The sequence below is a fragment of the Carettochelys insculpta genome, chromosome 5, assembly GCF_033958435.1.
Source record: "Carettochelys insculpta isolate YL-2023 chromosome 5, ASM3395843v1, whole genome shotgun sequence".
Taxonomy (NCBI): Eukaryota; Metazoa; Chordata; order Testudines; family Carettochelyidae; genus Carettochelys; species Carettochelys insculpta.
The window spans coordinates 2,094,068-2,120,587 of NC_134141.1; the positions used below are offsets into that span (position 1 = coordinate 2,094,068).

Consider the following 26,520-nt stretch of genomic DNA (forward strand, 5'->3'; position numbering starts at 1 on the left):
GAGTAATTTAGTTATGTTTTTACCTCTTTTTTGTCTTTTTGTAAACACATTTACTTTGCTAACAAAAAGAAAGTTCCATACCTAGGTCAGAAGGTTATTCAGAGGAACTGTAAGTTCCATAATAGTGCATCCATTTTACCTAAGCAGTCCTTTTTTAAGCATAGTAATAAATTGAATTAAAGTAGATTTCTGAGAAAAATGTTAGCGCATGCTTATTTTTCAAAGTTTAATCTCTCATCAAAAACCGAAAGCCACCACTAACACACTTCCCACATCCACACTCAACTCCTGCAAGTTTACAAGCTCAGAAATAACCCTTTTTAAAAAGTGACAGAGAGAGAGTTGTGTTAGTCTGTATTCTACCAAAACAAAAAGTGAAGAAGTGGGTCTGCCCCATGAAAGCTCATCACGTAATAAATTATTTTGTGAGTCTTTAAAGTGCTACAAGACTTTTTAAAAAAGACTGGTGCATCAGAACTTAAAATAAACACACTAATAAAAATAATCAAAAATTCACTATCACCTTATAGCCAAAGGTCAATATAAGAATACTTCAGAGAAATAATAAGAGCAAACCTCCCTCCACACATACACGACCACCACTTGGGGATATTTACAACATGTGCAATAATTCACATCCTACACATCTAAACTGAATTTTCTCTCTGCTTCACAAGCTACTTCTGAATGCTGTTGCTCTTACCCTATCATACTCTTTCTGAAACATGTACAGACATTGGTAAATATTTTTAACTTTTTCAGTTAAAATAAAATTATAAATTCATCATATAAATATTAGAAAACATGCACACAAAAACTGGCCACCAGGCCTCAATGAGAGCATATGCTCAGCTCAGTTATTATTCTGCAGAAACAATGCAAATAGTATGGAAAAGCTCCTATATCATTGAAGTGCAAACACCACATGAAAGAACTTTCTTTGGTTTTATATTACCAAAATTCCTGAAATTTACAACACAGACTAAGACAACATGGTAAAGTGCAAAGTATGAAATTATGTCATACCTTAAAGAAATATTTTTAAATATTACTGTAAGCTGCATTCAAAGTTGGCAACTGCCATTTTGTGTGTATTTTTTTTCCTTTTTAAAGTTCAACAAAAACAGGTATTTCGCAGTAAATGTAGCCCAGTCTGGAATGCTAAAATTTTCCCCTCCCCTAAATAAATGAGTTTGAGCAAACAGCCACACTGAAACATTCATTCTGTGCCCACAATTGTTATAAAAGGAAAGGACCCTCATACTGAAGCTTTCAACCTACAAGATGTAATCTTATGAAACTTTACTGACTTACCTTTGCAGCAGTCTCTCAACTGAGAAATAAATATAGGGGTAAAACTATTACTATCACCACAGTGGCTGTTAATCACTGTAAGTATTTCACAGCCTCTGCTTTGAAAGGGGAAAAAAACCTAGTGTTTCAAGACACAGATGGAGTTTCAAATAAAGACTGAAAAAAAGCATCTGGCAGTCATGACTTAAACAAAAAAAAAAAAAACCAAAGAAAAACAGTTGGTGTAGGGTGGCTTATAAAAGTGTTTAAAAAGCCCAGAGACCACTTCAGCAATTCTTTAGGTTTATGGATTTTGATCAAAGTATACACTGTAATAGCCTCCTATATGACAAGACTGACAATACTAATAAAGTAGTATTTGCTCCTAAACCTATCCACAGTGTACAAAGATTAGCTTTTGTGCACATGTACCACAAAGATGTGCTCTAGCCAACAAGCTCCTGTTCCTTTTGTATGTGTGCTCTGTGCGTCGTTTGCAAAATATGTGCGTATCATAAGTATCAATATCAAACTTGGCACTGAAAAAAACATAACTCATAGGTTACACAAAACAGCAGCAAATTAATGGCACCACAAAATCAATCTTTATGGTTAAAGGTGTAGATACTTGTTAAGTAATAGACACGTTTTGTAGGGGGAGATCTCAGTTTCTACCAAAGTAAGCTCTCTAGCAGTACATGCATCATGAACAATTCACTGAAAACAGGAACAATAGTTACTTGTTTTCAGTAACTTCAAGATACATTGTTAGTTTTCAACATCCATTAAATAGATACAATGTCCAAGAGAAAACTTTTTCATATATGTTAGCAGAGGTGAAAAAACACTATGATACAAAGCTAGAACAAGATCATCTCTGGAGATCTGAAATATCTGTCAACTATTAACACTTCAAAAACTTTAAAAATACATTTTACAAGATAAATTGGTGACACTAGATTCCTGAACTTGATGTGTTTGCGGTAACTTTTGAAACCAAAATTTCCAGGGTGATTCATACATAAAAATGGTCAAGTTCTATGTAAAAAGAACACTCCACATTGCTCCCACACTTACTACAGATGTTGTTTCATAATTTGAAAGCAGAACAAAAGCTGAGCACTGGAACCCTATTGTTCTATGTAAACTTGTAGATACCTCTTCTAACTTGCAGGAACTGTTATAAGTTACAGTCCATCCTGCTTATCCTTCTTCACTAAAATTGGTGGGAGTCCTATCAGTCTAATGCTACATCAAAAGAACAGTAAATTCATCAATGTTGAGAGTTTTCATGGGAAAAACAGAGTGATTTAAATCAAGTAGATAATTTGCAAAACTGTGATCTCAGTTATACTGCCTTACATCCAGAGTTATTCCATGGACTTTAATAGAGTTACTCCAGCGAGATTTACATTCTAAGAATAGATCTGTCCCTGTGCTGTGATCTCCTATAAAGATGCCAAAGTACAACATGAAGCACATCTTGGCATTGCTCTGTTTAAAAATTGTACACAGTAGATTATTGGTTGTTTTTGTAAAGAACAGAATGATGTAAGTTTGAAGAGATACTGAGCATCTGAATTCAGATGACGCAGTTCTCCTCCAGAATAAATGAGTAAACAAAATCACTACATATGAAATACTACCAAATGGATTTGTATGTTTTTTTTTTAATAGTGAGAAAATTAGCAGATGTCAATAATATGGTAGAGCACTAGCATCAGGGCTTTTCATAGCTGGGTCCATAAAGATGAATTCATAAGCCAAAAATGGCCTCCTTGCCCCCACTGTGTGCATACATTATTTTGTTGATACACACAGACAATATTGAAGGGTAAATATAAGCACATTCATAAAAATTAAGGTTTTCAGTAAGAATTTAGGTGTACAGAACAACCTTCCCCCACTTTTCATCAGCATACAGTCCTTGACAAACATCTAAAATCTGCATTTTTGGCTATTTGATATTACATTAGTTTACATGGTATTTTTCAAACCTTCAGATTATGTCCCATTCATGTTTAAACAGAAACGGACAGAATTCTGATTTCTGACAAATTTTTGAATTTCTTCAATAGCATGAGCTACCAACCTAATCCAACAATTCTCTGAATAAAACCTTGTTTACTTGGTCATCTTCACCTTAAAATACTGATGATTTCCACTGGAATAAGTCTTAATTTTACTTACTCCTGGGAAAAGAGAAATCCTTTCCAGTAGACAGTTTTACAAACCAGAAATACTGTCACAATAATGGCATTAGTCATCATATTCTTGCTTTTATTTTTACTTTGGCATATTATTTTTATTCCTATAGGAAACATTATTAGTATAATTTACTTGCGTTGTACCTATTTGAACTAAATATTTTGCCCACCCTTTCTTCTAGATTCTCGAGTCATAAATGCTGACTCTCTTTGTACTTGGTACTCTCTTTGTCTTTTTCGCCTCCTAAAAACTCTCCAAATCTTTTTAATTGCTTAAAACAAAAAACAAAAAACCTCTTCTTAAAAAAAGGACAAAATTAGTTTTCCCACCAGTCCCGAGAGAGCTAGCTATAATATAAAACTTCTTCCAAACCTGTAACACACATAAATGGGACAAGGAAGAAAGATCAAACTGATGAGAGAAGTGGGAAAAAAAATTCCTCTTTTAACAATCAACAAAACAGTGGGAAAAAAAAAAAAAAGTGAAAAAGTCACCCAGAATATATGACCATGTAAGCATGGGCACTCTTGCAGAAAACCTAGTCTGCAACCCAAAGCCATGGGAAATTTAAATTAGTTAGAGCTAAGGTCCACAATAGGCAGGGAAATCTGTACAGATGAAAGGGACTGCTAAGGCTGCAGGTAGACTTAAGACTAGATCTTCTGAGATTTCTGAAGGAACTTTATTAGTTTTATTAATTTTTTAAATAATCAAGAGATTCAAGTGTATCCTCATTACACCGTAAAGAAGATTAACTTTTTTCCTTTAATCAAAACATCCATATGCATGTGCTGTATCTAGTAAAGGGTAGGTGGATTCCCACTGCTTATTACTGCTCCAGGGTGAATGCTGTTACAATAATTCATGCACAAAAAACTCCCCCTCCATTTAAATAATGTTAAGTTCTGACAAACAAAGGCAGGAAAAAATTCACATTAAGGATAATTCATCAGTTTTAAAACTTTCCTAAGTAAAGAAGCACAAAAGAGAAAATTATACATTGATTCAATACTATTACAATATGCAGAACAAAATCAGAGGTTTTTAACAGAGCCCTACATTTTAAATGTAGTTGATGTGGTATAATGGTAACTTTATCATTTAATCTAATTTGAGATAATATAATTATAAATACACAGACACTACATATATTATTGGAAAATTAAATTATCCTAGCCAGAACTAAGTATAGAACTAACTTTTTAGAGACCACCAAATCCATACATGTGGTGGTACTTTTAGAAATTATTATTTACTTTCGTGGTTTTCTGCCTGCATTTAAAATATGGTAAACATCTACAGAGAAATAGTTACACGCTGCCAGATCCTGCAAGCTGCTCCATGGAAAAAAAGATATCTCCAGCTACACGGCACTCAGTGCAAAACCTGGGCCTCAGGTGCCCAGCCTGCAAGGCTCCAATCCTCTTCAGAGATACTGGATGTCATATAGGCCATGAGAGTTGAATCTAAGTTGAGGATGCTCAGCACCTGTTCTCAAAGCAAGCAGAATCAGACACTGAGCCCCTATTCAAACTGAAATCTGTCAGCCAATTTTTACTTTACTGAAATACTAAAAGTGACTGCAGGGTTTTATAACCTGAAATTTTACTTTAAATTGATATGCAAATTATTTTGTCACAAAAATACATGAACTTTAATTTTCTTTGATACATTTATATCTTAATTGGTCAAATATATGTCTGGAAAGGTACACGAAATGTTCTCGAGCTAAGATTCACCTCTCTGATGTTCAGCCCAGAGCAAACCTTCCAGGGAGAACTATAAACCCATAAAAGGAGGGGGTGAGTCGAAATTAACTAAAGCAGCAATAGCCTCTGTTATTGAATCGTAATGCCCAATAGTTTTTCAAAGGTTAAAGCTTTAAATGAAATGTCTAAAGTAAACAAAGATATGGTAAATTGTTGGCAAATCTTTGTGAACGGCAATGTATTTTATATGAAAATGCCTTTTCATTGACAAAAAAGCCCTTTCTGCGTTATTTGGGTGTCATAAGTTTACATAAACGAGTACATTGTCCCCAGGTGGAAGTCTAAAATGTAAATATGAAAAGCAACAGATATAACACTAACAATCTAATTTCATTGAAGAGAAAATATATTTTCTTTCAATCCATCTACAAAAATTCCTTTTGAAGCTAGGAAAAAAAATGTATTTTGAGAACAGGAAAAGATGGTACTTCAAGAATTTTTTCCTGCATCCAAAGAACTAAATTTCTCTCATTAAAACAAATTGAAAAAAAAAATCCAGAAACAAAATAAGCAATTATAATAAAAATATCAAAGCTCTAGTATAAAAAGATGATAACTACATTTTGCAAAGACAAAATAGGTACAACGGGTCATCTAAGAAAATGTTAAAAGGGCAAAAACACTTTTCTTCCCAAAAATATTGAAAAGATATTAGTGCTTTTGCTTAAATACACTCAGAAGTAGCAAAATGGGCTATTAGTGCATGCTGTATTGTTATGATCATAGTCTAAGTTTCAAAGCAATTCTACAGATTTAATAGAGAACACTAGAATTTTAACAAAATTCAACTGTCAGGAAGAATCTGTGTCAAGCACTGATGGTCAAAGAGAGGTTTTTCCTTTCTGGATCCTGACTAGTACCAAAACACTTTGATTACATTATTTGGGAGTGTGACAGTTATTTTTACTCCAACAGCTGCATAAGCAGTACCTTTTATCATTACTACTTCTCAGCAAAGCTTCATCCCACCACCAAATGTTAAGCTCCAATATTAATTAGGCAAGAAATGTACTCTGAAGATTCTATATTTTGTTTTAAAACCATTCATTTTCATTACAATTTCAACCTAGGCTGAATGGGAAACATAAGTAATGTAAACATCAGCTTCACAAGGAAAGTTTGCAATTTGCAAGACCCGTAAACCCAGAAAAAACTGGGCATGGGGGCAGGAGGAGAAGAAACTAGAGGTGTTAGTTAAAAAGATGAGCAAATTGCTTTCAAAATAGCAGGTCCTATACTACAGGCGGTTGTCCAGTGTTTCTTCTCATTAATCTGCCTGTTTTCACCAATACAGTTTCAATAGCAAAAGCAGCTTCAGTAGACAAAGTATAAATTGCTTTGAAATAGTAAGGAAACTGAAAGGCCTGAAAAGGTTTCTTCTCAACACTGACAAAGTTAGGGACTGTTGCTAAATAGGAGGGTAAAAAATTTGCCCAAATGTTAGTCAGCCATTAGTTTGTTCCACTACACAACACTACCATAACGAGCATTTTAAAAATCAATTTGTCGAACAGGTCCGAAAAGGAGCAAGAGGTACTCTGTATTACAGATTATGGAGTCTGAGGATCATTTGATCTATAATTTAAAATATTCTCTAATGATTAGCATATTTGGGCTCAATTCTGCACAATCTGCTCTGAGTTTTCATTTGTCTGAATTTGCCATCAAAACCAAAGATATAAGAAGCAAAGCATTCATTGCAACCACTGAGTGAAATACTTAAAGAGGAGAGTATAATACTGGGTGCACACGCTTCTTTGTTGAGGTATTTATTGATCATTGTTGGAAGAAAATAGATATTTTATGTGAGTTAAATCGTAACTCTAATCTGTAGCACAACTGCTGAAAGACAAACTCTCACGTGCTAGGATCCCAAACAGTATCTGCCCTGTGCAAAGAAGACGTAAACTAGTTAAAATATCTCATGTTGGGTGAACATCCCAAAATGGTATTACGACACCAGCCAAAACTGCTAAGAAGGTTCCAGAGTTTTTAATGAGGTTTTCAGCCTGCTGAACAATGACCATAAAGGGCATTTGAATTTAATGCTGTTTACCAGAACAAGCAATAGCCAGTTTTTGTTACTTTTAATAGCAATTGCTAGTTGCAAGAAGTGATTCCTCAAACACTCTTTCAAAAAGCTGACCTACTGTGTTAGTTAAGAACACTGTAGCCTTTCCACTGGCCCAATGGAGGATAAGGTGGTGCTACCTGGAATCTTTAGGTTGAAAAGCACCTTAGGAATTGCACTCTCCAGACAGGTAAAGACTGAAAATGCTGACTAAACAACACACTTTTGTCACTTGTGGGGGAGCAGATAGGAGAGAAATCACTTTTTAGACTCCTTTGTGGGTGATCCTCAGTGCTGAAACACTGAAAACCATTTTTCCCAGTGTAGAAAAAGTGCAGAGAGCAAGACTAGTGCTACACACAGCAGAGGAAATATGTTAAAAGGTGTTCCTTAATGAGGGAATGGATGAAATCTTGACAGCTATAGGAGATTAGGCCTCTCATCATTCATAACCTTACTTCAATAGAGCAGAGAGGGAAAAGCCCACCTCTCAAAGTTCTGGGATACCTCTGCCTCAAAAATAATTTACACATTTTTACAAAATAAAAACCTGCAATTGTTGTCTCCTCCTTTGTCCTATGAACAAAACATTTACAAGTCCTGGAAAAGCACAGTAAAGATCCAACTGTAGAAGATAATCCCTGCTTAAAATGCCAGAAGGGGAAAAAAACATTCCCTTTCGTAATGCAAAATGGCAAAAGCAGTGGAACGTATCTTCAAAGATCTCACACATGGAAGGCTAAAAAAGAGCCAGCATACGTAGGGAACACACATAGGGAGTAAGAAAGATGGTCACTTTTGATCACTCTCCCTGCGTGTCCAACTAGCTTCATGAAATTTTGACAACCCTGCTTAATACCAAACTATGTGCAATCTTGCAACATAAAACAGAGATCCAGATGAGATCCCTCAGAACCACTGGGAAAACAGCAGCTATTTGCAGTGTTCCCAAGATACCTCTGCAGAAAACAAAAAAACCAGAACCTACCCTCATCTCCTCAAGTAAAAAAGCTCAGACAGATACTGCATAGCTCTGTTTCAAACGTGTACTCACAGAGATTATGGTGTCATAACAACCATTGGTATAAAAACATTGGAGGGAAATTGAAATAAACCAAATATAAAGGATACCCTGACTTTTTTAGGGAGGTAAAAATACAAGGCAAGGTAAAATACAAAAGCTTTCATATATATACCTCAGAGCCATTTTGCACTAAGTAGGAATTTCAGTAGCCCGATCTAAAATTTTCAGAATTTTAACTCAAAACAGAAATAGCAGAAAAAATTGATTTATGCAGCAAGCACCAAAACACTTCTTCCCAACATAAAAGGAACACACATTTCTGCCTCAGTAGAAAGAGAAGGTCACTGTATACTTTCTTCTATCTGTTCTCTAAGAACCAAAATAGATACAGGATAGAAACACGAAGTTCATGTATGGAAAAGATTGTGTGTGTGTGCTGGTGGAAACAAGGAACGATGTTCTTTGCTTTTATAAATTTAAAAATAATAAAGTTCCTGGATTAAACTATGGTGGGAGATCAGATGTAAAAAACATAACACTATCAGGAGGGGTGCCTCACTCCTTTCGCTCAAGCAGTAATTTTTCATTCTAGTGGAACCTCAGTATCTTTCTCTCCATGACTCAAGCACAAAGGCAGGCCCACCACCTGATTGACAACAGGCCTCTCCAAAAGCCACAGTATTGTGCATGTTTTGCTCCTGTTCTAATGCGACTCAAATTGGGCGCCACATATACCAACAGACTGTCAGAGGAGGGTTGTCTAACTTTCACAGCCATAAGAAATTGACAAAAAATAAAGGTTTCGACAGTCATTAAATATTGTATTTCTCCTACACTAATGTTAGCCGCCTTAAAAAGCAGTAATTTACACTGTAGGTACTCACAGTAAAGCAACATAACTGATGTTTAATCCCATGCCTCAGATATTCTTAGAGTAACTACAACTGTTTCTCAAAATAATTCCTAAATTTATTAGGGGAAATAAGTCTCTGAAAGAATAATTTGCAAATACACTGACAACTTGTTTTTCTTTTTCTTCTTTTGATTTGACATGAGTGTGTTAAAGTTTCAGCAAATTACTTGGTGTCCACAAGTAAGATGATGGTCTGATGTCAGTAAATAAAGTATGAATGTTTTAGATATTGAAGATTTGTGGATTTTGCTCTTTAGAACTGATATATTATAGTTATCATATCTATGTTCCAACACATTGATATTTTGATACTTTTGTGGTGGGGGGGGGTTACTTTTATACGAGCAAAAGACAAAAATAATTTTCAGCTTGTGTGATCTTTACTTTCTAAAATACCAGGTGGAGTAAACTGTTCTGCTGTGAGTCTGCTTGAATAGAGGTTGCTTAAATGTCAGACAAAATACAGACATACTGATTTAACCTACACCTCTTCTAAGCAGCATCATACACTTTACTCTTCAGCCTTTTGTGCTCGGGCTGAAGGTTGAGGCTCAGAGTTCTTTTCTGGCTTTCACATACATTAGACTACTCTCAAATATGTCATAATTTAGCTCGTCCTTTTAAACAGGAAAAAAAACGTGTCAGCCTTCAGATGTTTTGCAAAGGAAATACATATGAAAGGAGGAAATAATGCCTGAACAAAAATAAATTAATGCCAGTGCACATATTTAAGAGAAAGCTAAAACATGGCACCAGACTGCAGTGTGACTGATCACTGTTCTGTAAAACAAAGCATGAGTTTACCCTTGACAATAACATTATTGATGCTTGTCAAAAAATATGGAAAAGGCACCGAAAGGCTTCACTGCAAATGAAGGAAATCCACCTCCAGATATTAACTTGTGGCTAATTGTTCTAAAAGCTACTCTGTGAGTTTAGGCAGATGCACAACACATTTATGAGAGTACAATCAAAGATAAAAGATTTTAAATTTTCACACTGGCATTACACAGTAAAAAACCACTATTTTGATAAACTGATTATAAAATACGTCCATATACTGTTTCATGCAATATAAAAAGTTTACATATTCTTTACATTTGTCTATTTTCTGCCTTGGGATAACTTTTTGAAACACCATGGACGATTCCTATATGTAAGCATATAAAGGATGTGTAGAGTCAAAAAATAAACCAATCACCTTCCCTGTTCAATGTGGTCATTCACTGAACAATATAAGATGATGAAAAAAAGTTAAAAGTACCCAGGTTATCACTAGTAACATGCCATTTTGCTATACATGATATATATTACCAAATGTTGTGGTATGTTTGCTGCCTGACAGCCACAAAGCATTCTTATAAAGAAACACACACAGTTTATACTGCCATGATACATCAGTTGTAGTTTTGAAGGAATGAAAATGTGAACATATAAAAAGAAAACAAACACCATTTAGTAAAATTGGGCTGTAATACCTATCCGTTACACTTAAATTTACAGGGAGAAAACACATCTGATACAGAATGTGACAGTCTGGAAATGTGATATGGCAACTTGTGTTCTGTACCACTATGCTTGCCATTGATCTGAGAACAATGCACACAGCAATTTTTGGTGAAATCTCTGGACAATGGTCTGCCACACAATGGTCTCAAAGCAACACACTGCGGTGAAGAGCATGTTATAAAATAATCTATTTAGCAAGTAACTACAGAAAAGCACACCAGAGAAAAAATACTCTATAGCTGAGAGGTTACAGAGTTCTTAGAGATAAAGAACAGACAATTTAAAGGGGAAAAAAGAAATATTTCTGGCTTCCTCCCTCATTACAAACACATGGGCAACAGTGGTAACCATTTCAACAATAATTCTGAGGCAACCTCTTGCTTGCTGATATTAGCCCACCTATTAGTAACTAAGAATGTCTCCCACAACACCAATAATTGCACAGCACGTGTCATTTGTGGGCACAAAAAGTTAACTAAAGCAACATAGGGCTGAGAAGGTGCTGGCCATACTTTTGTGAGTCAAAGTGGACTGAAAGCCCGAACTGCTACAGGTGATCTGACAGGCCTTACTGTATTGAATCAATATCTCTAACAGCAGTGTTCCCTCCTAGCTAACTGACAGGGGACATGGTTTCTGGAATTGATCTCAGTGCAAAGAGGGACTAGCATGCACAGAGAAAGGGAAGATGACGGTCAAGGAGATTTTTCAGTCACTGGTTCCAGAATACATATTACCCCCAGCAATAAAATAATTAGCACAACATGAGGCCAATGTGCTAATTTCACCAGGGAAAGGACATGCTAAGAACAGGTCTCTGCAATCATTTCTTTGCATTTCCTCATTTTCACTGACTTTCCAGTAACTTGGACATTTATTTTAAAATATACCAAAAAGCTAGGTATCAATAAAGCTGTTTAGGAATTACTGCACACTATTTCATGCAGAATTTGCATACTGTTGATAGTAAATTTTAGATAACAGCAAAGTCTCAGTATATTTACATTGACCATAGAGGGATTATATCCTGCTACTGTATTTTTCATTAGTTTCAGTTTTGTGATTTCTCTCTCCAATTTTGCTTATTCTCAAATTTCTCTTGACATTGCTACTTCTTCATTACCTACTTGTTTTGATTACAATAATTAACAATTATATGCCTCATTGTATTCTTGTTCCCAAAATTTGGTTCATCTTTTTTTCCCCATTTATTGCTCATTAATACTTTTATTTAACTCATCTAGCTCATTCTGAATCCCCCTCCTTTCTGTCAGTTATTTGGCATAAAGAGACTGTCTGACTCCCTGCAAAGCATTAGGCACGTGTCTAGCACTGCTCAAATAATACACAATGGTTTAATGATTATCTGCTTCACCATATTTTAAGTCTGCCATCCTGCTTTACAAATTTCCTCCTTTTGGTTTTTGCCACCTTGCACGGCTTCTATTTCCTTTCCTTTATGTTTCCTTTAAAATATTGACATAAATATCATGGCAACCAGATAGTCCCACCTGCTCCTTTACTCTCTTCAGTGTTACCTACACAAAAGTACTGACCTTCACTGACAGTCGTTCCACAGCCTTCAAGGTTCAAAATGATATTTTCATCTCTGACATCTGTATCACATCCCAAGAGCATCCAGCTCTCCACATTATCACTGTCAGAGAGCGTGCTCTCCTCTTCCTCCTTTGAGCTATCCTCTATTACCAGAATCTCTTGGATCACACGACCTCTACCAGAAGAGGTTGGAAAAGATTTCTCATTAGTTCTCTTCCCTTTACTTGCACTTTTTGCTTTCAAATCCACTGCAGAACCTGAGCCTGCAGAACCTTGAGCAGGGTTCTGGGTGGAACATCCTGGTTGGTTGTACTTTTTAGCTGGTGTGAGGGAACTTGCTGTCTTCTTTACTTTGCTTTTGTAAACACTGTCTTCGTCAGGTGTGTCAGACAAGATGATGACCTCAGAGCCATCTGAAATCTGAATAACATCATTGTCTGAAAGTATAAGGTTATTGTCCTGACCCAATTTATTGAGCAAAGCAGAACTCTGACCTTGCTTCGCCACAGAGTCCACTACCTCTTGTTCGTTATCTTCCTGTCCCTGGACTTCCTCAAGATGTTGTGCATAATGGACCTGGCTGTAGAGGTGAAATTCTACTTCACTGTCAACACTTAGTTCACTGGATGACTCTTCACGATAAAGGTCATCTTCATATGCTTCTATATCTCCATGCTCCCCAAACATTGTGGAAAGACAGGAGACCTGTGTCTAGGAAAAATAAAAACACCTTATCAGTAATGCCAAGTAAATGAGCCCAGAAACTCTATGAAAATGTAACACTTTTTCCATCTGTAATAGCAGAATCCTTTTTAATTCTTAAAACCTCATTCCTACTACTCTTTAATAAACAAAACACTAAGTAATATCCTCACAAAACAAGTAGGTGCTTTTGTGGACAATCAGAGGTATAAACTCACAAAATGACACAACACCTAGCAGAGCTATGACACCAGAAATGTTAATTATAACATTCACCACAGCAAATGATACAGTTAAACTTGCACTTCAACTTCCATTTTAACCTCAACAGTTTTTACTCAGTCATGACAATGATATTTATCATCAGCCTAGTCCCTGTCACTCTCCTTGTAGGTAAGCCCAGAACCAAAGCTCAGGACTCAGACAGACATCAAGAGAAGAACCTTCACTCTAGACTCAGCTTTTTCAATCACAACATCAGTCAAACTCTTCAGAACCATCCTGTACATCGAGGAAAGCCATGCTTGAAGCAGACAGAGTTTGAACCTGACATGTTGCATCATAAAAGTAGAAGCAGCAACAAACCGCAGATTTCAAGTGTAGAGAAAGATCATGCTTTTGGCCACTGACCGAAGGATTTTGCACCCTCTCTGATTTGAATCTGCATTTGAAATGGTGTATCCACCAACAACTTGAAGAGAGAGTCCTATTATTCAGACACATTCCAAGAGTCCTGAGGTCACAGCAAAGATTAGCGTGATCATCTACTAGGCAAGTCCAAGTATAGGGACCAGAACAACACAGGAGTACCACTGTCTCATAGTCCTTGGCTTCTTGCTAGGGCTTGGCAAGAAAGAGCATTCCCATGCTGTAAGAATTTTTGAAAGGCTGAAAAAAAACCATTCCTGCCCTGAATGAAAATAAAAGTCAAAAATATAATTTTTTTTGGGGGGGGGTGCAAAGTAAAAATATTAATTGCTCTGTTCAAGTGAAACATTCTGACTTAATTTTGACCTTTAATTTTTTTTTTGAATAATGAATTGTTATATTTCAAAATGACAAGTCATTTTGAATCAAAAAAATCTCTCTCTCTCTGTGTGTGTGTGTGAGACAGAGAGAGAGAGAGAGAGAGAGAGAGAGAGTGGTTTTTTGGGTCAGGAGGAGTTTGTCAACACCTACCTACTCTTTCCAATTAATTTTCAGTTTTAAGAAAACATTCACTTTCACTATAAAAAAAAACTTACCATTTCTTAACACAGCTAACAGAGCTACTTTCTGGCTTGGTACTGGTGTCTCCAAAATCTGTCAGTTTGGGAGACTTTAATATACTTATGGGACAGATGACAGTTCTATCCACCATAAAACCTCTTCTCCATCATGACAATTACAACAGCCTCTGTAGGATCACTCTGAATGGATGGGACTGCTACAGCAGGGGTGCGCAAAGTGGGAGACCGGCCCAGCTGCTTGGTTTCAAGCTCATCTATCTCATTAAAATGGAGAACTGTGTTACTGTTATGTCTGTGTATTCACATTTATATACCAATTCATAAAGTTTTTACATTCTACAGACTTATTTTCTTACACATGCCAAGAGTTTTTTTTTCCTTCTCTCATGTGAACATAACCAAAATTTCCGTTGGTTTGGATTATACAAGACAGGTTTGGGGGTTCCTGATAATTGGAGGAATGAAAAGTGGGGCCCAACATCAAAAGTCTGTTCACCACTGCATCAGAGGAGACTCATCCATTGAGTTTCCAGAGAGAGCACAATAACAAAGTGTACTTATTTAGCTACATGGCAAGGGCAATGATAGTCAGGCAAGGACCTAGTCATCTGTTGACCGGTACTCTTGGTGCACTGGCCCTAGACACACCCTCCTCACATTGCCTTGGATCACGGATGCCCTGTGTTAGATAAAGCATGAGAGCATGAGATCAGAACACCAAAAGACACAAAATGTATACAAATAGAATTAGCACAAACCAAATGTATGCAATTTTATGCTGCAAATATTACAAAAAAATCTGCTACAGCACCTGTAAAATCTTGACCAGCTGAATTGCAATAGCTAAACTACAAGCACTAACTTCAGACAATCTCTGACTTAATTATCTATCTTGAAGAATCCTTATATTTCTTTAGTAGACATTGCTGTTGGTAATAAATCACTCAAACTCCTTACAGTCTCTCCAGCTCCACAAAAACAAAATCAGAGCAGATGAGGAGGAAGAGATCACCTTCCCTGACAGAAATAGAGAGATACCATGTTAGTCTATATGCTATCAAAACAAAAAGCAGTCCAGTAGCACTTTAAAGACTAACAGAATAATTTATTATGCAGTGAACTTTCATGGGACAGACTCACTTCTTCAGACCATAGCCAGACCAGAACAAACTCAATATTTACGGCACAGAGAACCAAAAATAGTTATCAAGGTTGACAAATCAGAAACACTGTAATCAAGGTGGGCAAATCAGAAGAGAAGAGGGGCGGTACGAGTAGGGGGAAGTCAAGAGTCAGATAAGACAAAGTATGTAAAAGAGTCCTTATAATGGGCCAGGAAATAGTCATCCTAGTTCAAACCACATGTTAATGTGTCTAATTTGAATATAAAAGGCAGTTCCACTCTCTCTCTCTCTGTAGGCGATCCTTAAAGTTCGTTTTCAGTAAAATACAGACTTTCAGGTCATTAACAGAATGGCCCACTCCATTAAAGTGCTGGCTGACAGGTTTGTGAGTTAGGAGCTTTCTGATGTCTGTTTTGTGTCAATTCATTCCCTGACAGAGCTTTTATCCAATCAAGCAACCCCACTTTACAAATCACAAATTATTGGTATGAAGCGAATATAGAATACTTCCTTCAACAAGGCAAACCCACCATCACAGTTCAGAAAGCAATACTTTGGTTGTTCTTCAAGAAGTCATTGCTCAGCTCAAATAATCTTGCCCATTATTGCTACACCTTAAAGTCTCACATTCCAGACAAAGTTGCTGAGCAGTTGTTCAGTGAGCCACGGCTAAAAACATAAGCATCCAATATTAGATCTACTGGTACTCCATGAGGTGCTGCTACCTAATCTAGACAACATTAGTGCAATTTGTCCCATCCTTACTAATGTCCATTCAATGTTTCCTATCAGATAGGCAACTCCAAAGGATGAGGATGGATAACTAACTGCTCCTTCTTCTCCCCTATGTTCTTGAATTGGAAAGTTTTGTAGAGATCAATCATGTCTTCTCTCTTCTTCACAAATGTAAAGACCACTGGGGACATGAGATACTATAGGCTTAACACCAATAAAAAGCTTTCCAACTCATCCTCACCAAACATGGGCAATAAATTTACTCATATGTCCTACTGCTGGAGGCTGCATCTACACTACAAGATAAATTTGAATTTAAGGCAGTAAGCTCAATATTACCACACGGCTGTTTTCACTGTAAATACCATTAATTTGATTTTGGGAACACTAATATCGAGATTACAGTATTGCAGTTACCTGACGGGTATAGCGTCAAGCTCGAATTCAGAAGTTCAATTAAAGGCCAGTGTGGAAGTGCCATGTCTTAAAATCAAATTTATCAGCCTTCACATGTGTCCCGTACGTATCCCACAAAGCTATGCCGTGCACCTGGCTCCCAGCTCCCTGCTACAAGTGGGAGCTGGGAAACTGACCAGGGCTGCTGCACTGTAGTTTCCCAGATCCATCAGCTTGGAGGAACCAGGAAACTGACCAGGGCTGCTGTGCTGTCAGTTTCCCAGGTCCCCCAAGCTGCAGGGACCCAAGGAAACTGACAGTGCCGCTACACCTGGCTCCAGGCTCCTCACTACTAGCAAGAGCCAGGAAACTGACACGGGTTGATGCGCTGTCAGTTTCCCAGGTTCCCCAAGGTGCAGGGATCTGAGAAACAGACAGCGTTGCTGCACGTGGCTCCCAGCTCAGAATGCAGGGCTGAGGGAACTGTGGGATAGGTTCCCACAATGAGCTGCTGCAACAGTCAATGTTTGGTGATTTCAGAGTGGCAGCAATATGTTATATTTGTTGGGAGCCTGTGGAAAGTGAGGATACTCAAAATCAAATTTAAAAAACCCGCATTATAGAATCAATTTTAATAAACTCGAATTTATCTTGTAGCGTACACGTAGCTGAAGTGAGAGAAAAGTGTCAGGTCAAGCTCTAACAAAGGAAGACTGAAATTATATTTGTAGGAAAAGAGACAGCCCTTGACAGAGCCTATTTTCCTAAGTGATACAGACCAATAAGAGCATATCACCCTGGTGATTTGCACTCCACATTGGCTCCCCATCCTATTCAAGGTTCACTTCAAGATCCTGGTGTTGCTATACCATCTCTTTCTTTCTCTCATCAATGGGAATGCTGAAGCCAACCAAGCCAGGACACAGCACTGCTACAGCTCAAACCTTCACAGACCAACAACAGAATTGACAAATCTGGTCAGTTTCACTGATGGTATTTAATGCCAGATGGATAGGAATAAAATGAAGTTAAAAACTGACATGATACTTAACAGCTGGTTGCTGCTAAGAATATTAGAAATGAAGGTTTTTGAGCTAATCAATTATTGGAAACACACACTAGAAGAAAAACAGAGCATGAGAAGGGATAAGACCCCCGCCGAAGTCAGGACACTGAGGAAGGAAACAGCAGCAGCTTTCTATGGGGTCAGAAGGCTCTAAAACAGCAGGTATCTTTCAGGCTCTGCCGATGCAATTTTTCTATTCCTGGGCTTTTATTTAATCTCTGTAGTGGTGTTACTTAACTCTTTTAGGCCAAAAGCTATATTAAGCAGCTACAGGAAATAAAGACGTGTGGTACTGTTTTATGGAGTATGAAGAAGAGAAAAGAGAGAAGCTCATCTTTTTCCCCCCAAGTATGAACAATAAAACAAAAAACCAGCAAATGAAGATATTCTGTTCTAGAAAAATCAATAGTCCCAGGGAGCTGCCAAAATCTATTGAATACCCAGCTGCTTGTTCTGATTTAAATCATCTGAGATTTGGATAATACCTGTAACACAGAGTCCAGACTTGAAAATCTCTATTTCATTTTAATCTTTATTTAATTAAATAGGCTAAAGAACTACACAGTTCAAGTATCATGAATAATACTGCTATGACAACTGTAGATGTGCAATGCATAACATCTATTCAACTTACTGAACTGGTATTCTTTAAAGTTTTAAATTATTCTAACAGCACTTCAGATAGATGGCTGTAAATTCAAATTAATCTTTAAACAAATCTATTTAAATTAAAAACAAGTTTTATTTCAATTGAAATCATTTAAATTCACTCAGCACCAGAGCTAACATTGCATGTATGTTAAGTGTCTTTTGTCCCAGTTTCAAGTAGAATACAGGTTGATCCTCCCTAGTCCAGCATCCTAGGGACCTGACCCGGGCTGAATGAGAGAATTTGCTGGTCCACAGGAGGTCAGTATTGTCTAGCAGCATTACCAACACTTCCACTGCTTACTGGGCTCTTAGAAGACATTTGGGGTAAATTACAGCTAAAATAACAGCACAGAACACTGAGAGCCAGGACTGGTGGCTGTAAACAAAATTTATGGGACCACATAAAACTTGGCCACACTCATAAGCGAACATATGACTAATCAAAATCATGCTGGAGCACAGATGTTGCCGGACTAAAGAGGTGCAACCTGTATAAGTAGACGGAAGGCACCATACGGCTGACACTACCAGATAAAGTGGTAAGGCAATTAAGATTGCTTCAGAGGTAAAGAAAAGATAGTGTGCATTGCTAAACAGCAGCCTACGCAAACAAACAAGCAGCAACAGGAAAGACTAAGTACTTTTCCTTGTAATGCTAGTTTTCTAGCATGTCTGTAGTTAGTTCAAATTGAGAAAAACAGTCTGAAAATTCCTTAAAACAAGCAAAAATTGACTATGAGACAAAATTGGAGTCTTCCACAGAAGCATCAGACATACAGATCATCAGCACGATATGTTGGGAAAGAGTCATAATAGGCCTTTTGAAGAGGAACTCAGGCCTCACCAACCTATTAGAATTCTCTGAGAGGGGTCAGCAATCATGTGGCCGAGGACAACCCAGTGGATAGCATGCCTTTGGACTTGCAGAAAGCATTTGAACAAGTCTCACACCAAAGGTTTTTAAGCAAAATAAGCAGTCATAGGATTAGAGAGAAGGTCCTCTTGTAGATCAGTAACTGGTCAAAAGAAAAGAAATAAAGGATAAGAACAGTTAGTTTTCACAACAGAAAGTAGTAAATAGCATTGTCTTCTAAGTATCCAAACTGGGACCTGTGCTGTTCAACATAGCCATAAATGATCAGAAAAAGAGAGCAAAAAAGGTGGCAAAGTTTGTAGATGGTACAATTATTATTCATGATAGTTAAGAGCAATGCAGACTGCTAAGAGCTACAAACTGAGTGACGTTCCACCAAAATGGCAGATGAAATGCAGGACTGAAATGCAAACAGATGCACAGGGGAAAACATAATCCCAATAATACCCACAAATGTTGTTTTCTAAATAAACTGCTACCAGTCAACAAAGAATTCTTGGATTCCTTGTGGCTAATTGTCTGAGAACACCCACTCAATGTGCAGAAACAAGGAATCCAGTGGCCCCTTAAAGACTAATGTTTACTTGGGCATAAGATGTATCTGACAAAGTGGATTTTACCCATGAAAGCTTATGCCCATGTAAACGTGTTAGTCTTTAAGGTGCCACAGGATTCCACGTTGTTTTTGCAGATAACAGACTAACACAGCTACCTCCTGAGACTTCTCCATGCACAGAGCTAGTTTAAAAAAAAAAGTTAACAGTGTTAAAATCCATTTTAAAAGGGGATAGATAAGAAAAAAATCATCATAATACTGCTATATGAATCAAAGGCACAGCTACACCTTGGATTAATGCACCTGGTTCTAGTTGCACCCCCATCTCAAAAAAGATACATTAAAAATGGGAAAAGTACAGAGAAGGGCAACAAAAATAATTAGAGGTGTAGTAGTAGTAGGAGGAGGAGGCATCCTTCAGGCTGCATAGACTATGGATCACGCCCTTTATAGTTTCAACTGAGGACTTCATTTACAGCATCTACTGTGACTATGAAGACCCACATGAGAGTGACAGTCCTTGCTGCATCTCTTGCAGATGTGGTGGGTGTCTGGCAAGTCCTCATTGTGCTTTCTGTGCGCTCGCTTCTCCTCTGCTAGCTGTCTGATCCTCATCTCGCCCTTCTGAAGGCCCTTGTGTAACCCCTGCCTCCATCTGCCGTGGTCATCTGCTAGTTCTTCCCAGTTGTCCAGCTCGATGTCTACCTCTCTGAGGTCTCTCTTGCAGACACCTTTGTAGCGCAACTGGGGGCATCCGGGAGCTCTTTTGCCAGAGGCTAGCTCACCATACAGGATGTGTTTTGGAATCCTTCCATCATTCATCCTGTGGATGTGGCCAAGCCAGCGGAGCCGACACTGCCTGAGGAGGGTGTGCATGGTTGGGATTCCAGCTTGCTCGAGGACGGTGGTGTTGGTCACTCTGTCCTTCCATGATATTCCAAGGATGCGCCTGAGGCAGTGCAAGTGGAAGACATTCAGCCTCTTTTCCTGGCGGGCATACAGGGTCCAAGTCTCGCTGCCATAAAGGAGGGTGCAGCGGATGAAGGCTCTGTAGACTTGCATTTTGGTGTGAGTGTACAGCTTGTTATTATTCCACACGCTCTTGCTGAGTCTGGACAGAGTTGTGGCCACTTTTCTGATCCTCCTATTTAGCTCAGTGTCCAATGACAGGGTGTCAGTGATGGTGGACCCGAGGTAAACAAACTCGTGGACGACCTCTAACGTATAGTTGTCAGTGCTGATTGATGGGGATTCAGCAACATCCTGACCGAGTACGTTTGTCTTCTTTAGGCTGATGGTAAGCCCAAAGTCCTTGCACGCTTTGGAGAACCGATCCAGCAGTTTTTGAAGCTGGTCTTCTGTGTGAGACACTACAGCAGCATCGTCTGCGAATAGCATGTCTCTGATGAGGACTTCCCGCACCTTAGACTTAGCTTTCAGCCTTGCAAGATTAAACAGTTTCCCATCAGATCTTGTGTGCAGCAAGATGCCCTCTGTTGAAGATCCAAAGGCATGCTTCAGGAGGAGTGTGAAGAAGATCCCAAACAATGTCGGAGCAAGCACGCATCCTTGTTTGATGCCGCTCCTGATTCTGAAAGCATCCGATAATGCGACGTCATATTGGATGGTTCCTCTCATGTCTTCGTGGAACGACTGGATCATCTTGAGTAACCATGGAGGACAGCCTATCTTGTGGAGCAGTTTGAACAGACCATCCCTGCTGACCAAGTCAAAGGCCTTGGTCAGGTCGATGAAGGCTATGTAGAGTGGCTTCCTCTGCTGCTCCCTGCACTTCTCCTGCAGCTGCCTTAGAGAGAACCCACTGCCTTGTGGGTTATCCTGGAAAGGAGAAAGGCTCAGGGAGTAAACCCTGACAGAAAATCTGGAGTGGAGTCCGAAGGCGGTTCGGTGTCAACTTCTGGCACTGTCCCGGCAACTCCTGCAGCTGAGCTGGTACCAGACATGGAGGTTATCCTCTCCTTTGGACTATATCAGTAAAGCCGAGAGGGGGACACTGGTGTCTGGGCAGCCCAGAGTCTCCGTAATAAGTGCCCAGGCTCGCGCCCGGAGAGGTACTCCAGCATCGCTGAAAGAGGTATAGAACAGCTTCCATATGACGAGAGATTAAAAAAAACATGTATCAGAGAGGTAGCTGTCTTAGTCTGTATCTTCAAAAACAACAACAAGTCCTGTGGCACCGTAAAGACTAACAGATATTTTGGAGCTTAAGCTCTCATGGGCAAAGACCCGCTTCGTCAGATGCATAGGTGGGTCTTTGCCCATGAAAGCTTACGCTTCAAAATATCTGTTAGTCTACAAGGTGCCGCAGGACTTCTTGTTGTTTTAAAAAAACCCATGACTTTTCAGCTTGGAAAAGAGGCAACTAAGGTGGTACGGATATGACAGAGGTCTAAAAAATAAAGAATGGTGTGGAGAAAATGAATAAGGAAATGTTATTTACCTTTTTACATAACAAAAGAACCAGGGATCACCTAAAGAAATTCATAGCTAGCAAGTATTTCCTTAACATAATACACAACCTGGGAAACATTGCCAGGGTACGTTGTGAGGACCTAAACTATAGCTGGATTCAAAAAATATTGGGAAAGTTCATGGAGGATGGGTCCATCAGTAACTATTAGCCAAAATGGTCAGGGATGCAAACTCATCCTCCAGGTATCCCTAAAAGCTAGATCCTTTCAAAAGCTGGGATTGGACAACAAGGGATATAATTGCCGTATTCTGTTCATTCCCTCTAAAGCATCTGCCATTGGCCATTCTCAGAAGAAAGGATTCTGGGCCATCTGGACCACAGGTCTGACCAAGTATGGACATTCTTATATCCTCATATAAGTAACAGAGGGATTCTTCTTTACAATGACCTCACAGGGATTTTCTCTCTTAGAGGTAGGTTTGAAGTGCAAGTTTCATTTTATTACACAAGATTGAAGAAGTTTTATTTATTTCAAGTGGTTTGAAAGTATTTTCACTTTAGGGAAAACTTTTTCCCACCATCTTCATAGAATGGTACAATTTCAATGAAATCAGCTGAGTTTACATCTAGGGTGAATTCAACCCGAAAACCTTCAGAACAGCTCTCTCTCAACAATTAGTCCATATAATGAATTTATAAAAAACAAAATTATTCTAGCATAGAAGAAAATAAAGATGCAGTTTTCGGGACAGCAAATGGGGAAGGAGATGAAAGGAGATAACCCAGCTAACATCTCGTTGAATATGTGCACTCATGTTATATGTACTACCCATCCACAGAAGGCACAAATATAATTTTATTGAATTATATTAACCTCTTCCTCCCATCACTTCCCCAACACCTTCTTCTGACTTTTCCCACAAAACAAAGTTCTAAGGATGAAACTGCCAGGGACCTACTACTCACTCTTTTCCTTGAGATTGCTAGGGACTTATGTGTTTGGCACTCATACAGCAACTGAAGAACTAGACACTTACATGCTACCACAAAAGACAAGCACTTCTTTTAATACCAAACAGCTCCAAAATGTAAGGCATCTAGCACCACTAAAACCTTGCATGGCACAATGTGGCAGAGCTGGGCCCACCTGAGCTTAAATAAAGACTACTGGTGCCAATATGAGGCGCACCATCTTGATCTAAGTAGACAATATTTGGATCAAGGAGGAGTATTGCATGCTGGGACCCATTGTTCAAAGCCAGCAGCAATACACTGATTTATACATGTTAGCTGTAAAAGGGTCAAAATTTGGGAGCAAGCATCATGTGGAAACTATGTCGTATTTGAGCAGCTAGGGGCCGGTGAAGGGAAAAGAGGAAAAGTATGCAGTGGGGAGAGGACTCTGTGCAGGACATGGTGAGGAACTGATGCACAGAACATGCAGTGGAAGTGGTGATCTCCAGGGACAGAAACAAGGCATACGTGGTAAAGCAGCAGCTCTGGGATGGGAGTCTGAAGAAAGGGGCATTTGGGCTCTGATGTCTAAGGGGACGACGAGGCACTGAATGAAGAGTGCTTGAGGATAATGGAGTTTGGGGCCAGGCAAGGAACAGGCGTGGCAGAGCCCTCTCTCACCAGGAAGGAGCATGGAGAAGGAGTTGGGGTGGGGGCACTATTTGAAAGGAATCTGGCCAGGGAGGGAGAAGTTGCTTGGTGGAGGGGTCTCTGGCCAGGCAGAGAGCATGGAAGAAAAGGAGCTTGGGGAGGATCTGGCTGGGCAGGGATCGTGGGGGAGTTTGGAAAGGAGGTGTGTCTGGCTAGACAGGGGTTGGGGAGGAACTTGGCCAGGCAGGGATCATGGAGAAGATATTTGGGGAAGGAGGAGTATCTGGCCAGACAAGGGACACAGAATAGAAGGGGCTCAGGTGGGGTACGGTGGGGGAAGGGGTGCTCTAGCCAGTCAGGGCCATGGAGAAGGAGTTTAGCCAGAGTATGGCTAGGCAGTGATCATAGAGAAGGGGCTCAGGCAGGGTATGTAGGGTGGCTCTCTGGCCAGACAAGGGTCCGTGGCACAGGCAGGTTGTGTGTGGGGAGGGGGTCCTCTAGCCAGGCAGAGATCAGAGAGAAGGGGCTCAGGCAGGGTTTGTGGGGGGGGCTCTCTGGCCGGGCAGGGGTCAGGGAGAAGGGCACAGGCAGGGTGTGTGTGTTGGGGGGGGGGGGGGCTCTCTGGCCAGGCAGGGGTCAGGGAGAAGGGCACAGGCAGGGTGTGTGTGTTTGGGGGGGGGGGGGGGGCTCTCTGGCCAGGCAGGGGTCAGGGAGAAGGGCACAGGCAGGGTGTGTGTGTTGTGGGGGGGGGGGGGCTCTCTGGCCGGGCAGGGGTCAGGGAGAAGGGCACAGGCAGGGTGTGTGTGTTTAGGGGGGGGGGGGCTCTCTGGCCAGGCAGGGGTCAGGGAGAAGGGCACAGGCAGGGTGTGGGCGCTCGGCCTGGGCAGGGGTTGGCAGGAGACGGGAGAAGCGGCCAGGCCGGGCCACAGAGAAGCGGCTATGGGGCCTGGCTGGGCAGGCCCACTGAGCACAAGCGCTGCGGGGTACTCGGAAGGGTTCTAGCCGGGGGTCGCAGAGACGGGCTCGGGGGCCTCAGGGGGTCCGTGCCGGGCAGGGAGCAGACGCTCCAGCGGGAGGCTCTGGCCAGGAGGGGGCGCGGAGCACGGGCGGGGCTAGCGCGGCAGCGGCGGGGAAGGGTGGGGGGCGCTGAGGAGGGAGGCGAGGCCCGGCGCGGCGCGGAAGGTGCTGCCTGCCCGCCAGCGGCGGCCCCACTCGCACTCACAGACTCGCTGCCGGCTCCGGCACCAGGAAGCACCAACCAGGAAGCACCGAGACCGGAACACGCGCCAGGAACGCCCCGAAGCCCCGCCCCTTTCCCCAGGCGCTTCCGGCGGAGGGATGGCATGCGGAGCACGCGCGCGCCTCGCGAGGCGGCGTGCCGGATGCGGGCGGGGGAGCAGGGGGGATCTCCCCGAGCTGCGTCCCGCCGCGCGCGGAAGGAGACGGACTGCGCTGAACCGCCAAAACAACTACCGTTCCCAGGAGGCCGTGGGGCCGCTGACGTGGCGATCGAAGGGGCGGGACCGTTAGGGGCCATCGCGGCGCGTGGCGCGAAGCTGGCGGTTCTGGGCGTTGCCGGGGCGCGTGACGGAAGGCGGGAAGCGCCTGTTCTTCTCAGCGCTCGCGCAGCGCCCTGCCTGGGCCCGTCGCAGCGGCGGGCCTGGCCCCCGAGTGAGCGCTCGGCGCCCTGCCTGCGCCCGTCGCTCCGGGGGGCCTGGCCTCCGAGCGCGCGCGCAGCGCCCTGCCTGGGCCCGTCGCAGCGGCGGGCCTGGCCCCCGAGCGACCGCACGGCGCCCTGCCTGGGCACACCTAGGGCCTGGGCCCCTAGCATTGGAGTGCTCACCCCTGAGCGACCGCATCGCGCCCTGCCTGAGCGTGCACAGTGTGCATAGCACCGGGGGGGAGGTCACCCCTGAGCGACCGCATCGCGCCCTGCCTGAGCGTGCACAGAGCTGTGGATCACTAACCTCTGAAGCTGACTAGGTAGCTAGTCTCCTTTCCATCTGATGGTTGTCCAGTCATCCAGTCTGTTTTCTAATTGGCGTGTGAGAATACTGCGGGGGACTGTGTGATGGCTTGAGCCAGGTTTTTCCTATGGCATGTCCACCCCTTTTCCCCAGATCCACACACCCTGTTCTGTCATCAAAGCCAGTCATGTTGGTCAGATGTGACATGCTGTTAAGGCTGTTCCCTGCTTTGGCCCTTCAGCTGCTGTAGGTGGGGGCCCACAAGAGACTTGAAGTGTGCTGCTGTAGGCGTGTGGTAGAACTTTCCAAGGTCACATGTTCCTCTGCCTTCAGTTGGTATTGTTGCCACTAGCTAAATGCAAGGAACCCTTTGAACGCCTAGGAAGGTGCTTTTGTGAAATTTTCCCAGTGAGGTAATCTCAAACTTTCTTAATCCTCCCAGGGGAAAGAGCTTGAAAATTCAGATGCGTTGTGAAGGGTTTGGCTGTGCAGTTTTAAGCATGTGCACACAAAACCTGCCTAGAGCACAAGAATCCAGTCATGGTCTTAAGGGTGATTTTTATAAACAAAAAAAAAAAGTGAAACATTACTTGGTTGTTGGTGTTACACAGAAACTTCCAAGGTTATCAGCAGTCTTGCATCTGCACACCCACTGCTGTGGCCAGCTGCAGCCTCTATCTAGTCCCTTACCTCAGGGGCAAGAGACAGTCCTTAAAGCTGCTGCTTGGTGGCATGGTATTGATGCCAGGAAGAAGTGGGGGGACTCGGGCCCACTCACTGCTCAGAGTCCTAGCCCAGGAACCCTCTGGCAGTCTAGCCCTACCCTCCTTTCTCTTC

The 26,520-nt window shown here is 41.1% G+C and overlaps 1 protein-coding gene across 2 annotated transcripts in view; it reads right to left on the reverse strand.

Annotated features, from left to right (window-relative positions):
- The window catches only part of ZCCHC7 (zinc finger CCHC-type containing 7), a 164,656-nt gene extending 139,693 nt beyond the window's left edge, over positions 1 to 24,963 (reverse strand). Inside the window, exons 1-2 of one of the 2 annotated variants that reach the window (XM_074994009.1) lie at positions 24,939 to 24,963; positions 12,344 to 13,055 (exon numbers count right to left, since the gene is read on the reverse strand). In XM_074994009.1, the coding sequence (XP_074850110.1) occupies positions 12,344 to 13,031 (688 nt within the window). In that variant the 5' untranslated portion in view covers positions 13,032 to 13,055; positions 24,939 to 24,963. Of the gene's footprint in view, positions 1 to 12,343; positions 13,056 to 19,095; positions 19,214 to 24,938 lie in introns of those variants that run through there. The other variant, XM_074994010.1, reaches the window with a different exon arrangement.
- Between the last annotated feature and the right edge of the window lie 1,557 nt (positions 24,964 to 26,520).